This window comes from Rhinolophus ferrumequinum, chromosome 16 (genome assembly GCF_004115265.2).
Source record: "Rhinolophus ferrumequinum isolate MPI-CBG mRhiFer1 chromosome 16, mRhiFer1_v1.p, whole genome shotgun sequence".
NCBI lineage: Eukaryota > Metazoa > Chordata > Mammalia > Chiroptera > Rhinolophidae > Rhinolophus > Rhinolophus ferrumequinum.
In genome coordinates this window covers 21,741,734-21,758,771 of record NC_046299.1, presented here as the reverse complement: position 1 = coordinate 21,758,771, position 17,038 = coordinate 21,741,734, and the positions used below count along the sequence as shown (strand labels likewise).

Sequence of the window (17,038 nt, the reverse complement as noted above, 5' to 3'; positions counted from 1 at the left end):
TTATTGAGGTTTAATTGACACACACTAAACCCCATGTGTTTCAGGTGTGCAGTGGGATGGGTTTTGACGTATGCATGCTCTCACAAAACCATCACCACAGTCAAGATAGTGAACACATCCATCACCCTAAATGTCCCCTTGTGTCCTTGATAATCCCTCCCTCTCTCCCCCACCACCCCCAGGCAACCACCAATCTGCTTGTTATCACTATAGTTTAGTGTGTGTTTCCTAGAATTGATACAAATGGGACAGGGTGAAGGGAAAGGAAGGGTTTTGAAAGGAATGCAGGCCCTGCAGTTGCTTCATGGATTGTGTACACATTTTTTAAAAACTGGTTTATTTCACTTAGCATAATTATTTTGAGATTCATCCATATTGCTGCCCATATCAGTAGTTCATTCCTTTTTTACTGCTGAGTAGTATTCCATTGTGTAGAAGTATCAGAATTTGTTATCTATTCACCCAGTGAGTATTTTTTTCCTCTGTGCTTTCATTTCTACATATGTATACATCCCTAAACAATGTGTAGTGTTACCTTTTACCAGCGGTATTTTTTGAAACCAAGAGTCAAGCTGTGTCTGAGGCTGGCCTGAGCCCAATGGGTACGTCTTGCAGGTAGGGCACTTGTAGTCATTGCATCTTTTGCCCTTCACCCCAACTGTTCCCTTCCTTGGAATGACCTCCCCTGCTCTGCATTATCCAGGGGCCACTCAGCCTCTTCCAGGTAGCCTTCCCAGATTGTCTGAGTCTCCCCACTGCTTTGCAGTTTTCAAAGCCCTGGAGCACTGTTTGGTGATTCCAGTCTTGTCTCCTTAGTGAGAGCACGGCGAGCTCCTTGTGCCACCCCTACCTCCCAACCGCATGGCCCTGGCATGTAGGAAGCTGCTCCAGAGAGGCCTAGAAGCTAACACACAGGGTTTCTGGTTGGTCCTGGACAGTGGACAGTGGTATATGGGGACCTTTTTGAAGGAGGAAGCAAAAAATGCAAAGTGATGTGAAATAATGCAAAGTGATGCAAACCAATGCAAATATAGCCTGGACTGAAATCTGGGTTTCCTCCTTCCCTCTCTCCTCCTTCCCTGTCTTTCTCTCTTTCCTGGAAACCTTACCTCCCCTTTAGGGTGTGGCAGGCCTCGGGGCAGTCCTGAGGCTGACCAAGCTTTCTGTATTATTAAATTCCTGCCTCGGAGGTTTCAAAATTTGAAACTCCCCAGGCCTCTGTCACATTCTGTGGGTTTGTCCACCCCCATCTTCCCCTCCTCCATGTCTCTCCTCAAGATGACGGAATAGGTGGGGCTGCACTTCCTGATAGAGGGGGCACAGATATTGGGGAAGAAAGGAACACTCCCTTGCAGCCCCCAGATGCCAAGGCTGTGCATTCGTGCTGCCAGTGCCGCTGATACATGTCTTAGAGCCACAGAGTGGGGCCACCCATTGTGCCAGAGAGGGCAAGTGACTTCTTTAAGGTCATAAGGCCAGTTATGGACAGACACCAGCCACCTGACACCTTGTCCTTTGTTCTTTCCTCTCTCTGCCCTATGTCCTGGACAGCAACCTCACATGTTTGTAAAGCACCTTTTCCTGGACCAAGGCCTGTCCCGTACTCTATCCCATTTTGGGGTGCGGTAGAGCTTTCTGTGGAAGAAAGAGCCATACCTCCCTAGCCAAGGGTTCTTGGGGAAGATCCGAGTTCCGTTAGGAAGCCTGGGCAGAGGTCCATCTGTGTCCAAGATGCAGGCACAGGCAAGGGGGGTAAAGTAGGAAGGCAGCCTGGGGTGGAGGGAGGTGGCCCCAAGGACGGAAGAGATGGGCGTGGTCCTGAGGCTGCAGAGCCTACCCCACCCGCCTTTCTGGTCTCCAATGGCAGCCACATGGTCACCCGTTCACTGCAGTTCAGCCTTGTCAGCCCAGCTCCGATGCTCTCTCCTCCTTATCACCTTCCTGAGAAGTGACCTGCCTGTATGTCCTTTTGGTACTTATCACTGCCTGCCATTTGTATTGTGATTTCTGTCCACGTCTAATTTCCCTTCCTGGACTATTGGCTTCTTAAAGATGGGATCCATGTATGTATGTTTCATGCCTATATCTTCAGTGTCTAGGACAGGGCTTGGTATACAGCAGATACGTAATGAATATTTGTTGAATAAAATAAATTATGGTGGTGGGGCGGCCGGTTAGCTCTTCACAACAAGGTCCCCGGTTTGACCCCCCTGGTTTGGGCCACTGTGAGCTGCGCCCTCCACAGCTGGATTGAAACTACTTGACTTGGAGCTGATGGGTCCTGGAAAAACACACTTAAAATAAATAAAAAAGTTTTATAAAACATAAATGATGGTGGTCGTGTGTGCCAGTGTATGGTGGTGGATGTTAGCAATAAATTCTGATTCATCCCAAAGGCAGATGGTAGAAGGTAGGTGGTGGTAAATACTAGTAAGAAACAGTAGGTCATGGTGGTGGTGGTCGTGACAGTGGGAGGTGATAGGTGAAGGACCAGGGTAGGTGTTGGTGATGGGAGGTGATGGGTAAAGGATGAGGGTAGGTGGTGGTGGGCGGTGATAAGTGAAGGATGAGGGTAGATGATAGTGGATAATAAATGGGGGTAGATGGTGAAGTGGGAAATAGCAATAGACGGGAACAGAAGGATCGTGGCAAAAGGCGGCAGTGGTAGTGTTGCAATGATGGTGGAAATACTGGGCGGTGGGTGACTCCTGCTTACGCCCCAGACACCTGCCCTGCCCTAGGAGACCCTAGTCCAGTTCTTGGACTGCCAAGTTCTCTGACACTGTGGTTTGTTCTTTTGCAGACTCCATCGGGAGTCCCTTCCCTGTCACTTCTCACCGATGCCACCACAAGCAGAAGCACTGCCCGCCAGTGCTGCCCGGTGGGGTGCTCCCGGCCACGCCGCTTCTCTTCCACCCACACACCAAGGGCTCCCAGATCCTCATGGACCTCAGCCACAAGGCCGTGAAAAGGCAGGCAAGCTTCTGCAACGCCATCACCTTCAGTAACCGGCCGGTCCTCATCTACGAGCAAGTCAGACTGAAGGTGGGCCTCTAAACTCTCTAAACTTGCTCCTGACATCACTGCCTTCTGTTACAGCCATTGCCAAACCCTGACCCTTCTCTTTCCTGCCTGCTGCCACTTCTACTCTTCCTTGTTCCTCCTCTTTCTCTTTCCTCTTCTTTACTCCTTTCTCAACCTTTCCTGCATGACAAAGAAGGAAGGTGTGGGTAGGGGAGGAAGTGGGCCGGGATCACTAGGTCTCATCAGACTGGTGGGAACGCTCCTAAGGGAGAGAAAGGAGCCCAAATGGTGGGGGCGTTGGGCAGTATGACTCCTCACGGAAGCCTGCCTGGGGGTGGTCTGCAGGGAAGGGCGCACTCCCTTCCTTGGGCTCGCTGAGGTGGGGAGAGGCTGGGCTGGGGGGTGGGGGAAGCTGTCTGAAGCCAACCCCCTACCCCTCAGATCACCAAGAAGCAGTGCTGCTGGAGCGGCGCACTGCGCCTGGGCTTCACGAGCAAGGACCCCTCCCGCATCCACCCTGACTCGCTGCCCAAGTACGCCTGCCCCGACCTGGTGTCCCAGAGTGGCTTCTGGGCCAAGGCCCTGCCCGAGGAGTTTGCCAATGAGGGCAACATCATTGCTTTCTGGGTGGACAAGAAGGGCCGTGTGTTCTACAGAATCAACGACTCGGCCGCCATGCTCTTCTTCAATGGGGTGCGCACGGCTGACCCCCTCTGGGCCCTGGTGGATGTGTACGGCCTCACGCGGGGCGTCCAGCTGCTTGGTGAGTGCTCGCTCCCTCTGGCCCTGTAAGTGCAGGGCGCACCTCCAGGTGCTGTGGTTTGAAGGGGAACTAAGATTCCTGTGACTACTCCCAGGTCTCCAGCAGGACTCCCAGTCCAGGATCCCTCCCACCTTGCAACACGTGTGCATGTGCAGGCAGGTGTGTATGTGTGTGCACACATAGACTCTGGGTACAAATCAACCCGTTGGCAAATCAGCTTTGTCTCTAGGAGGAGCCTACCTGAGCCTCGGCTTTCTCACCTGTAAAATGGGTTGGTAGAAAGAGGAAATTCAGTTAAAGAGGCTGTGAGTGAAGTGGTCAGCACAGCCCTACATACCAAGTCTGTGCTCAACAGTTGTTCTTCTCATCTCCCATCCCTGCAGAGAAAAGTGACATGGAGGTGGTTGAAAGACTCTTTCCCGCCCCCCTCCTTTTTTTCCTTTCTGACTTCAGAGTCTAGAAACAGTGAAACTCTTCTTTTCAAAACACCTTTATTTGACTGAAAAAGACAGTGGGGGACAAAAAGAGACAGTGAATGTAAAAACAAAGAAATGGGTAATCATCAGCAGCTTTTCTTTATGCTGAGTTCCAAACACAAGGAGGCTGTTTTTGTTAATTAATAGTTTGGGAACTTTCTGGTTTTCAATCCAATAGAAGTGTTTCTACATTCACAAGGACATGTTAGGGCTCTTCTGCGTCTCAGCAAGTGAAGAAGAGAGGCCAAGCTGCCTAAGGATAATCTGCTTTCCGTTCCTTCTGTGAAATGGGTGCCCCTGCAGGGCTCCTACCAAAAGGGCGGTGGTTATGCTCCTGGGCTACAGAGTCAGACGGACCCAGATTGGACCCTGGACAGCCTACTAGCTGTGGGACCTCAGTTTCCTTATCTCTAAAATGGGGGTAACAACTGTTTTCAGGGTTCTTTTGAAGGCTCAAGAGCTGAGTTACATGAAGCAGCTGGCACATAGTAGGTATTCAGTGACTGTTGTCATCCTCACCCATCCTGGAGAGGGTAGTGCCTAACCTCAGGTTTAGGTGAACACCTTTCCAGGGCTCTGGTATCCTGAGGGTCCCAAACTTCAAGGCACTGGGGTTCCAAAGCTTGACTTTGAGCTCCAGCCTAGATACTTCTGTCTGAGCCTCAGTCTTCTCATCTGTAAAGTGGTTGGGATTATTGTGACTTAGCCCAGGGCATGGCGACGTGGTGGGAGACAAAAGAATGTCTCAGCTCTTGAGAAAGCCACAGTCCTGTTGCGGGGTCAGTAAGGCAAGTGGAGGCAATGTTCTTGCTTTTCCCTAGGCAAAGAATGCCCTCCCCACAGTCCCTAAAGATCAAAATCCCACTCTGGCTTCAAGACCCAGCTCTAAAGCCACCTCCTCCCTGAAGCCTTCTGGATGGAATTCTCTTCTCCATTCCTTGTGTCCCACTGCATGGCACCTGCACTGCTCTCAGCGCTGAGGCTTTGGCTGAGCCTTGGTCATCCTTATGTCTGTTCCCACACAAGATGGGGAGGGCTCGGAGGGAGGAACCCATGTCCTAACCAGCCAGCTTCCTCTCCAGAGTGGAATCTTGTGCTGGGACGCTGAGGAATATTTGCAGGGTGGGTAAGGGAGAGTGGTGGGATGGACAGACAGTTTATTAGATGAAGGAAAGGGTGTGGGGGCGGTGTTGAAGTAGTCCCCACCCTGCTCACAAACAGCCCCAGGCTCAGTGGGACATTAGGGAGACAAAGCAAAGACTGCAGACACGATTAGGGCGGAAAGGAACAGTCAATTGCTAAACGCTGTGCTCTAGGATCCCTTCCCTCTGCTGAGACGGGTTTTCCTCCAGTGATCTCATTTAACCTCTCAGCAGCCGGCCCAGAGAGAGTGTTTTTCATCCTCATTTGGCAGAAGTGAACTGAAGCCAAGGCAAGACCTGGTTCACTTGTGTTGGGATGTGGCACAGCTGGGACTTGAACTGGGTGTTCTGAGGCCAAAAGCAGTGCCTTTCCCATTACCCTCCAGGGGGATTAAACATGAAGGGAGGCGGGAAATCAGAGGAGGCTGAGGTCAGTGAGGGAGGATGGAGTCCAGGAAGGCTTCTTCGAAGAGAGGGCTTAGGCTGGGACTACAAATTCCAGAAGGGTTGGAGGGTAATGGGGGAAGTGGGGACGTTGGGGACATGCCAGGTGAGATGGAGCTTCCAAACTTCAGGGGCCAAGGAGAGTAATCTGAAGGCCCCACCCTGGGGCAGAGCCCAGACTTCTGACCTGGCACAGCCCCATTCCCCCTCTTTGACTATAAATGGGTTTTCATGCAGTATTTTCAGTTGCATTTGGATTTCCCGGCAGGCTCCTCTCTGTACACGGATACGGCCAAATCCCCAGCTGATTCCCGTCCCAGCTGTAAATCACCATAATCCCGGGGCATTTTCAAACACTGATTATAGCCCCTCAATTCAATTAGCAGATAAAATATCTCTTCATTTTGTTCTTTCTAAATGGGTTTTTTTAAAGAGATCCATCCAAGGTCTCTTCAGAGGTGGGTGTGCTGCTTTATGCCCTCATTTGGTGCTCCTGCCCTCTGGACACGCCCGCTGCCCTATATAGTCTCGGGGACAGTGTTCCCCCACTCTCTTTCCTCTCCTTCCCACTTCCATGTTCCCTTCTTTCCTTGCCTGTCACTTCCCTGAACCTGTGTCCTCCTAGGAATCCCTCCCTCCCTCCAGATCCCTCTGGCTCCTCTGGCTTTCCCTGCTCTCCCTCCTCTGCAGATGTCACTCTGTCTTGGTCGCTCTGAGGATGTGCCTGTCTTTCTAGGGTGATTGTCTCCCAAACCAGTGTCGCATCTTTAGAGATTTCCTGCCAAGCCTGTTCCCTCCCCTCCTGCCTCTGTGTGGAACCTGCAGCCAAAGTTCTCCAAACCTTACCTGGCCAGTGTCTGCTCCTCAAACCAGAGCCACTCTGGGGTAACTGGCATGTAGTAGGTTCAAAAGTCAGGCCATGGGTGGATTGGCCATCTCCCATGACAGAGTAGAGGCAGGGCTGGTGTCTCTCCCTGACTGATACCTCCAGGCAGGTACCCCACCTCCCCTACCCCCCAATGACCTAACCATAACCCAGGCCCACTGGTGCCCATGCCGTGGCCCCAACTGGCCTGCTTCAGGGCCTTCCAGGCTCCCGTTATGCTGGAGTTCAGCAGATCACCCTCTTCCCTCGGGGCACCCTGGCTCAAGCCTGGCTGGTATCTCCAAAAATAACAGCTTCCTACCTCCGGGAAGAAGGACCTGCCAGCAACTAAATAAATACAAGTTTTATGGGGTGATTAATACTTGGAGAGATAAGCTCCTATCCCAGTTTTTCAAGCTCTCTCTGCTCTTCTCCGAAATGTTAGCTCAGGAAGGCAGCCATGGGTCCTGGCAGAAAGCTGGTGAGCCAAGATCCACTTACAGGATGCTCCTGAGTGCCTCTCTGCCCACCACAGCCTAGGCACTGTGCAGGCTTGGGGCGACACAAGAACTGAAAACCCCTCTTCTTGAAGAGTGTTTATATTAGGGGGCACACCATATGACTGGTCTGAGATGACCTAAATCCAATTCTATAATTAAGTGTGGCTGAAGAGTAAAACTGGGTGTGTGTGTCCAGGGTGGGGGGTGGGGGGTGCAGCTGGGTAGCAATCCAGGAGGACTTTCCGTAGGAGATGAGTTTTAAGTCAGGAACCAAGGGAATTGAAAAGGAACAGTTTAGGCCAGTCAGGAGGGTGTGCGTAGGCACAGAGATGGGAATGAGTGTTCATTCAGGGAGCAGAACCTTAAGGGGAAGGGGTGTGGTGAAAAGGTAGCAGGTGACTTCTGGAGAAGGGATATGCACAGGTGGGGAGTCATGAGAGTAGAAAGCTTCCAGCAGCTTCTGTGCTGTCAAGTTTTTCAGGAAGAGGAAATGTGGCCTGGAGATGGGGAGGGGCCTGCCTAAATTCTCCCAGCCAGTCAGAAGCCAGGCTGGGACGGCATTCAGATCTTCCAGGCTGATCTGGGTATAAAGGTCAGTGTGAGAAGACTTATTGCCACATCAAAATGGTAGTGGCTGAGCCCAGGAGGGCGTCAGGAGGGCATTAGGTGGGGGCTCCGAAGGGTGCATGGCGTTTTGCTTCTTCCCGACCTCTGCCCAGGCTCCCAGGTCTTGGTAAAAGGCCCCACCTGCCTACTAAGGAGAGGGATGGACGGAGACTCTCCGGGTAGCTTCCTAGAGGCCAGGCTGCTGCTGGGCCAGTTTGTGGGGTGGCGGGCCAGCCTGGCTGCCCAGCAGTGAGACGCCTGGGCCTCTCCACAGATAGGCCGTAGGTCAGGGCCCCCCACCAGGATGTGCCTCGGCTTGGCAGCACAAAGAGTGTGAGCCACCCGGCCGGCTGAGGACCACACTGCCATATGGGGCTTCCGCTTCCCAGGCTAAACCAATATTTACCTTCAGCTGTGGCTGCCAGGGCCTGAGAGGCAAATATTAGCTTAAGGAGCCAGAGCCAAGCTCTTGGGGTGGGGGAAAGGGCTGAGGATACTAATCACGATTTCTTCCTCTTTGACAGTTTTCATTTCTTCTTCATTCAAAAGGTATCTTACTGTTCTTTCTGCTTCAGAGACTCTTCCAGGCACGTCATGTCTGCTCACCCCGAATTCTGCCAATTATATCAGGGCCCGACACCAAGCCCTCCCCTCCACCAAGAAGCCTTCCTGGACTTCCCCTGTTCTCAATGAGCCTTCCTCCTCCCGACACCAGCAGCAAGTGCAGGTCTAAGTGGTGTCGGCAGTTCTGCATCATGTATTGTCTTGCTCTTTAAGAAGACAGCGTAAATCCTCTTTTGTATATATTATAAAGAAAGCTATTATTGTATCCATTTTACAGATAAGGAAACAGAGGCTCAGAGAGTTATGATAACTTGTCCAAGGTCACATAGCTTAGTGGAACTGGGACCTGAGACCTGGAATGTGGGCTGCATTATTCCCCAGCTTCTCTAAATATGAGTCTATCTAGTCTCCCTATTAAGTCTGAATTCCCCCAAAATGTGGGGACCGTGCCCCTCCCCCATGTCTTCTAGATTAGCGCTTACAAGAGTGCGAACCATCAGGGATCAACTGTACATGTTGGGTACCGATAGGCCACAGGGCAGCATCCTGATTCAGTGGTGAGGGGGGTTCTGCCTGCCTTGTAGTTCCCTGAAGGCTCCTGAAAGCTTTGTCTGGTTCTGTTGTTCATGGTACACTCTAGTTTTCTACCAGAATGAATATATATAAAGAGCAACCATATGTAATTGCCAATCTTGGACTGTTTCCAGTGTCCAGAAATGGCAATTTCATATGTTTTTATCTAGAATCTCTTTGGTCCAAGGTATAGTTCTGGGGATCTTGGAGAGACTTGGGGCACCCAGGATGAGATGTGTGTGTAGTGGAGGGGCTGGTGCCTTGCAGTACTGGGAACAAAGACCTCATTTCAGAATCAGGAGACCTGACTGAATCAAGACTTGATTCAGCCACTCACTAGCTCTGGGCCAGGCTATCAGCTTCTCTGTGTCTCAACCACCTATCTATTATTTGGATATAATTACACATGTACTATTTACCTCACAGATAGTCTGTGAGCCTCACGGATATGTGAAAGTGTTTACACAAATGGGAAGAGCTGTTGTTTTTAGGTTGAAAAGGAATACCTAATTTAAAAACATCACCAAAATAGACTAACCCCTAAGCCAGTTCTCTCACTGGAAGAGGGAGCCTTAAAACCAAGTCCCTGTGCCTGGATGAAAGGCGAACCATAAAATCTAAACGGTTTCAGGGAACAAGACCTATGGCCCTCCAGGTCGGCTTCTTGGGACACTGGGGTTCCACAGAGGCATCTGTTTGGCGGCTGAATGGCAGGGCTCAATGGCCACGTCTTAGACTTCAACCAGAGCTTTCAGTTCCATTGGACAAAAAGATTCCACTTTTTAAAAAGTCTGAGAATCGCCAGACCAGATGACGCTGAGAATCTATAAGTCTAAGATTGTGTGGCATGAAGAGTCTATAAATCTGAGTCTCTGTGACTCTGAGTGATTCTGGGACATTCTGCCCTTCCCTCCATGAGCCTCAGAAAGTGTATTTGTTTCTCCTAGCTTTCCTGTGGTTGGTTTTATATAGAGAGGGTGGAGGCGAGTGTGGGTTTTGGGGGTACTGCCCAGAGGGGTGGAGAACCCCTCGCCCATCCAACTCCTGCACCCGCCCTCCCGGTTCCATCGCCTGCCCCGTGCCAGATGGAAACCGGCAGGAGGATGTTTATGGAGACAGTAAATGGGCTGGCAGCACCTTCCAAACAGGGGCCGGCAGATACCTGCTAGCCGGCTTGGAAGCTGCAGGCTGACCCATGGTTAAAGATTATCCAGAGCTCCGGATGTGAGAATCTGAACAAACAAGACTCGGGCTGATGGCAGGCCCTGCTTCAAAGGAGCCCCTCGCCTGTCCCCTGAGACCCCCTGCACCAGTGTCCAGGTCCTGCCTTGGTCAGCCTGCACTGGCTGGCAACGTGTGGGAGGGCCTGTGGGGATCTGGGTGAGTGCTGGCCCCTCAACAACTCTCCTTTCCTTTCTCCTCACTGACCTTGCTCACTGGCTTTTCTCCTCACTATTCTCCAGGCATTTGCTAACGCATTTTCCCAGCACTTTTTCCACTGGAATGCCTCTTGCTTGTCAATCCAAACACTCTTGTCCTTCAGGGCCCAGGTCAAATTGTGTTTTTTCCAAGATGCTGTCACTGAGTCACTCTGAAACAGGAAGGGGGACCTCAGCCTCAGTTGGAGAGCATTATCCTAAAAGGGATATTTATCTTAAAGAAGAGAAGGCTCTTTCTTCTTCTAAAGGGGAGTATAGGACGGAGTGGGTATAGGACACATATGGATCCAGGCAAGGAGAGATTTTCTAACAGTCATAGTTGTTCAGAGAGAGGGATAGATAGCCTTGGGAGGTGCTGAGCTTCTTGTCCCCAGGGGCATTCTAGCCAAGGCTGCGTGAGAACTTGGCAGAGATAAGTAGATTTCTTCCTTCTCCTTTAAAATCCTGTCTAATCCAAGACACTAAGAATTTTGTAACTAAATTGTGTTCAAATATTTTCATGCCCCAAGCTTCAATCCTAAGGGCCACTGGCTCCCCACGGCCCAGGTCCTGGCTTTTCTCTCTCTCCTTAATGCCTGCCCAGGGTTAGGCACACAGTGGCTCAGCGAGTGGGTGCCCTGAGTGCCACCCTGAGGGCAAGAAACCCTTGGCCTGAGCCTCCCTGCCCTTTGTAGGGCCTAGGTGTTTCTGCCCTGGCCCAGGGGATCTGCAGAGCCATTGCCAGGCACCAGATTAGGCAGAAACTGCAGATTGACAAATTCTTTCCTGAAAGAGGGGACAGGAGAGGGAGTCAGTTTAGCAGTTTCTCCCTTGGCCTTGTGCCACCCCTTCCCCCATCAGAAAACCTCCAATGTGGGCAGCTGTGTGTCCCAGGCATAGATTACATAACTTGTTGCTTCTAAATGTGGTGCCCCTGCTTGGGGTTATAGATTGCCTATCTGGTTTTTCCAAGCTGTCCCCCAGGCATAGTCCTGGGCTGAAGTTGGTCCCATGGTGCTCTCCTCTGGCTTTGGGAGCCCGGACCCTTCCCTGACCTCCGACTTGATGTCAGCTCACCCAGCTGTGACCCTTGCTGTTCCTTCTGCAGAGGGTGCTCTGACCAGCTCCTCAATCTCAAGTTTCATCTATTTCAGGGCCCTGGCACAGCTGGACACACCAATGGGATTGTTATTTTGGAGCTCGCTGGCGGCATGCAGCTCCTCCTGACCCCAAGGGGGTGGAGGGGATGGGATAGAAGACATACTTGGGCTGGGCACTGGCCCCAGGGATTCTGTTTTTAGCTGTCCCAGCATCTCTTGTACCTCCTTTCCCAACTCCTGCAATATTTCAGGCAAGGCCAAAGGGGTGCATTTTCCTGCCCCTTCTCTCTATCCCCCACTGTTTCTCCTTCCTTCTCTTCTTTCTTCCCTAATCTCCACTTGTAGCGTCTCCTTCCTGGTCTTTAGTGAGTGATATCATTCAGTGATTATTCCTGGGTGTCTATCATAACTGCCATAAAGTCCTACATTTAGGTTCCACAGTAGCACAGGTTGCCTGGGAGGTGGTGAGTGCCCAGGAGTAGGCAGATTCAAATAAAAGAGGACTCCATATTCAAGTAGAAGGGGACCAGAATAGCTCACATCCAGCCCCATTCAGAAATCTGTTTTGAGGGTCTGCCCAGCTCCATGGGCTCTGACTGATTGTCCTGAGTGTGTGGGGGGTGGGGAGAGGAGTACGGGGGTGCATGTGTATGTGGGCCCCTGTGACAGCCTTGTTCCTGTAGGCTCTGGCTGTGCATCTTTGAGTCACTTGTTTCCTCCTCACCCTGCTGTCCTTGTGCCTTCCCCTCTGTCTCCAACACTCTGGAGTCCTCAGGCCGTTGCCTGGAGTCCCTGAGGGGTGGGGAGCAGGGGCTGTTCCCTGAGGCCCAGGCCAACCCACAGCCCTCCCTAGGTCCCCGCTCTGTCTCTCGTGCTCCCCCTCCTGCGCGTGCCCTCCTCACCTCCGCTTCTCTGCAGCCCCCAGCCTCTCTACACCATCGCTGTCACAGAGTCAATTCCCTGGAATAATCGCATTTTCCGGTCGGCTCCCTTCTTCTTGCCAAGCATGATGCTGGGAAATCCCAACCAGCCAGGCCCCATGAGGCTTCTCCAAAGAGACAGGAGACTTGGGGGAAGGGCCCAGCACTGTCTCCTTGCCTGGGCTCAAACAACACTTCCTGGAAGAGGCAGGGGGGGTCTGGTAGGGGAGAACAGAAACAGGGAGGCTTTAGGGACCGTCTCTAGATGCAGCTGGAGCTGAATGCTAGCCTCTGCTGCCAATACCAGTCCAGGCCCCTAAGCTCTGCTCTGACACCGAGCACCCCAGCCATCCTTACCCAGTTCCTAAAGAGAAAGCATAGAGCCTCCCATGAGGAGGCTCAGAGAAAAGGCTCTCAGGGAGGGATTGGCCCATGGTATGGCCTGTGGTGGCACTAAACAAATTTGGGGACTTCCACAGAAGGAGTTTAATAAAAAGGAAGGCTAAAAGTGAAGACTGTGGCATCAGGCGTTAGACAGACCTTGCTTCAATCCTGGATCTGCCACTTGGCGGCTGGGACATAACATCTCCGAGCTTTATCTGTACAGCAGGAGCACCTCCACAGGAAACTTGAAGGATGAAATGCAGAGGCAATTCATTGCACACAACGACTTTCATTATAAATTACAGGACTGCATAAAGCTGGACATAACATAGCCATTTAAAAATATGGTGTAAGAAACAGTCATTGGCATGAAAACGTGTTGAGGACATAGTAAGTGGAGAAGCTAGTTTTGGAAAGGAAATCTGTAGACAGGGTCCTTAGTCTGGAGTCCAGGCCCATGGATGACTTTATGTGATTTGTGGTTGCTCTGAAATTATCCAGAGTTTAGGGAGAATGTACATTTTTCTGAGGAGGATATAGGTCAAAGTTATCACATTTTCAAAGGGGTTTGTTACCCATAAAAGGTTAAAAACTACTGGCATTTATATAGCATTTTGTATCAAAAAAAAGTAAATGAAAAATATATTGAAATAAGGCTGGAAGGTCATACGTCCAAATATTAACAGGTTTTTTTCTCTGAATGGTGTGGGCTGACAGGCAATTCTTTTTTCTTTTTGCCAAACTGTCTTTTCTACAAATACAGTCTGTATGACTTGTATGATTAAAAAGAGACAGGTTTTGATTTCCTGTTAAGTCACTTTCAAAAGGAAAGTTGGGATAAATTTACATAACTTCTCTCAGTTGCATTGTCCTTCTGTGGCAACGATAACTTTAAAAGGTAACTGTTGGGATAAGATGAGACAATTTATGCAAAGAGTTCTGGGGATGTCACCAGGGCATTCAACACATATTTACTGCTTGTGTTCTAAGTGCTTAGGGCTGTTGTAGCTGCTGGGGATAAAGAGGGAGGACCCCAGGAATTAAACTTATAAAAACCCACAAAAATCTCTTATAAGCATACCGATCATGTGTTAAATTTTGTTAAGGGGACCCCGATATTTGAGTCCGTCTACCTGTGCTCACTGGCCCTGAAGAAATCCATGAGCAGCAGTTTGCAGTAAAGAAAGAAACACAGTTTAATATTGAATTAGCCCATCAGGAATACAGGGAGCATTAGCTGATTCTCCGATGGCGTGTAGGTTACAGATTACGTAGGGCAAAATCACAAGGGGCAGGTGTTAGGGGTTCCGGGTTGTTCTGGGAGCTGATTGGTCACAGGTAAGTGCAATGAATCATTTCTTCAGGTCTTGAGGATAGCTCTGAGGTCTGCTCAGGAGTCCCTGTGTGGTTTCATGGAAAAGTAGCCAGGGGGTCTTTCCACCTTCGGGCTCAGGACCTGAAACATAGGTCAAGATGTTATCTTTAGCCTGCCAGAAGTCCAGATCTTGTGACTATCAGTCAGGTCCGGGCTACTGTCTTCTGCTGCCTCCCGGGTTTGCTGATTTGCCAGGGGGACAGGCTAGGTATGTGGGAGGCTGTAGAGGGAAAGATGATTTCTAGAACTAGGATTTAAAGCTAAATTTAATCAAAAGTCATAATGACCCTCGGTTTCGATTTTGGTGTCTTTCCTCCCAGGCTTAATCCTTAAATAATTAAATGTCCCACACAACCTGGGTTTCCCAACGTTGTCCTTTAATGTCTTAGGCATTTTCTGTCCCTTTAGAAGTCCGGTGTTTTGATGGTGTGTACTTTAAAGACCAGTCGGAGGGTGCAGGCCATGGGTCCTGGCCCCAGCGGGGCCTGCCTGACGTTTGCCCGGTCTCTTCCCTCCCTGGCCGCAGACAGCGAGCTGGTGCTACCCGACTGCCTGCGGCCGCGCTCCTTCACAGCCCTGCGGAGGCCATCGCTGCGGCGCGAGGCCGACGACGCGCGCCTCTCGGTGAGCTTGTGCGACCTCAACGTGCCGGCTGCCGACGGCGACGAGGCCACACCCGCTGCCGGCTGCCCCATTCCGCAGAACTCGCTCAACTCCCAGCACAGCCGCGCGCTCCCCGCGCAGCTCGACGGCGACCTGCGCTTCCACGCGCTGCGCGCCGGCGCGCACGTCCGGATCCTGGACGAGCAGACAGTGGCGCGCCTGGAGCACGGGCGCGACGAACGCGCCCTCGTCTTCACCAGCCGGCCCGTGCGCGTGGCCGAGACCATCTTCGTCAAGGTCACGCGCTCGGGCGGCGCGCGGCCCGGCGCGCTGTCCTTCGGCGTCACCACCTGCGACCCCGGCACACTGCGGCCAGCCGATCTGCCCTTCACCCCCGAGGCCCTGGTGGACCGCAAGGAGTTCTGGGCTGTGTGCCGCGTGCCCGGGCCCCTGCACAGCGGCGACATCCTGGGCCTGGTGGTGAACGCTGACGGCGAGCTACACCTCAGCCACAACGGCGCCGCCTCCGGCATGCAACTGTGCGTGGATGCTTCGCAGCCACTCTGGATGCTCTTCGGCCTGCACGGGGCGGTCACGCAGATCCGCATCCTCGGTGAGTGCACCCGGCCACGCGCTGGCCTCCCCTGACGGCACCCAGAGGCTGGCCTCAGCTGCCCTCCTCCACACTCAGCATCGCGCCCTTCCTGGAGGAGAGGGCCGGTCTGGGTTGGGGAAAAGAGGGCCCAGTCCACCCCGTAATGCGGTCTTGCCAAGGAGTTGCAGACACTGATATGAGTTCTGGGCAGGACTCCATTGTCTAGTCCGTGCCCCTGAGAGCTCACCACATGCACCCTGGGGAGGGGAGAAAAGCATGGATCATCGAGTTTCACTCCCAGATTCTGATTAACCCACAGATCTATAGATAGAGCATATAGATACAGATAATGTATCTATATCTATAGCTATATTATATACCTATATCTATATCGAAACAGCCCAGGTACACACCAGTGGCCACTTAAAAATAAGAAAATATTGTTTCCACTAGCAACTAACTTTTTGAGGCTCGGTTTTCATTTCTCAAAAATGGGAATAAAGACCTCTGCCTCTAAAGATGGTTGTGTGTCTAAATAAGAAATAGAGGTTGGTATGTCAGTAGCCAGGTGTCTGTGCAGGGTGGTGCCTGGGTTGGGGGCCGGTGGGGAATCCCTTAGCAGAGGGCCTTGGAGGAAAGGGGTTGCAGAAGTCTGAGCCTTATTTTTCTGGGTTTGAGTGGACAGACTTGGAGTAAATTTGGGGGATGTAGACTTGGGTAATCCATGTTTTCCAGATTGTTCTGTGGATTAGGTGTGTCTGTTGAAAAAGGGTACTTGGGTCAAAAGAGTTTGGGAAATACTAAGTTTTTTTTTAAGTGGGGGTTCTCTACTGCAGAACTTCTCAGAGCTTTTTATATGCAGTGTGAATGTTTAAGGAGAGGATGGTGGTGGTTATGGTGTACAGCTTTTCCAAACTAATTTGACCAGAAATGCTTTTTTCACAAAGCATCTATCTCCTGGGTCTTTTGTTAGCCCAGATTGAGCTTTCCAAGTGCTGGTCTGCTAACCTGCTGCAGTAGACTGGGCTAGTTTCGTTAGACTCACTTGGAGAACCTGCTAAAGTGCAGATTCTTGAGTACCACCTCCAGAGATTTCAATTCTGTAGACTTTGGATAGGTTGTGGGCATCTGAAGTGTTTTTGGTTTTTTGTTTTTTTCTTTCTTGCTTTCTTCCTTCTTTCCTTTCCTTCCTTCCTTCCTTCTTACCTTCCTTTCTTTCTTTCTTCTTTCTTCTTCTTTTTTTTTTTTTTTAGCAAGTTTGCTTAGACAACTTTGGAGACCCCTGGGCCTTACAGGTCCCCAGACCATACCTCACCCCAGGAGGCTTCATAATCAAGATAATGTGTGTATGAGAGTGAGCATGAGTTACACTATAAGATTGACATACTGAGTATAGGCACATGTGAGTAACTAAATGCATGTGTATTTGGGGATGTAATGCTGTTGATGATTGTGGGAGTGTCTGAGAGTTTATGAAATCAGATAAAATCATTGGGGACTTCCTACTCTGTTCCACAGACCAAGCGAAGATGGAGTGAAAAATAAATAAATTTAAAAAACAATAAATTTAAAAAGGAATAAAAAGAAAATGAGGCTGGGGTGCTAAGAAGTTAGGATTGAGGGAAGATAAATCAGGAAGGAATGAAAAGAAATCAGGCTAGTTGAAAAGACATCAGGAAGGAAAGA

General features: G+C 50.9%; 1 protein-coding gene across 7 annotated transcripts in view; it reads left to right on the top strand.

Annotated features, from left to right (window-relative positions):
• The window catches only part of NEURL1 (neuralized E3 ubiquitin protein ligase 1), a 69,446-nt gene that overhangs the window by 47,551 nt on the left and 4,857 nt on the right, over positions 1-17,038 (top strand). For all 7 annotated transcript variants that reach the window (XM_033130668.1, XM_033130667.1, XM_033130670.1 and 4 more), the window contains 3 exons: positions 2,804-3,045; positions 3,466-3,787; positions 14,681-15,370. In XM_033130668.1, the coding sequence (XP_032986559.1) occupies positions 2,804-3,045; positions 3,466-3,787; positions 14,681-15,370 (1,254 nt within the window). The remainder of the gene's footprint in view (positions 1-2,803; positions 3,046-3,465; positions 3,788-14,680; positions 15,371-17,038) is intronic.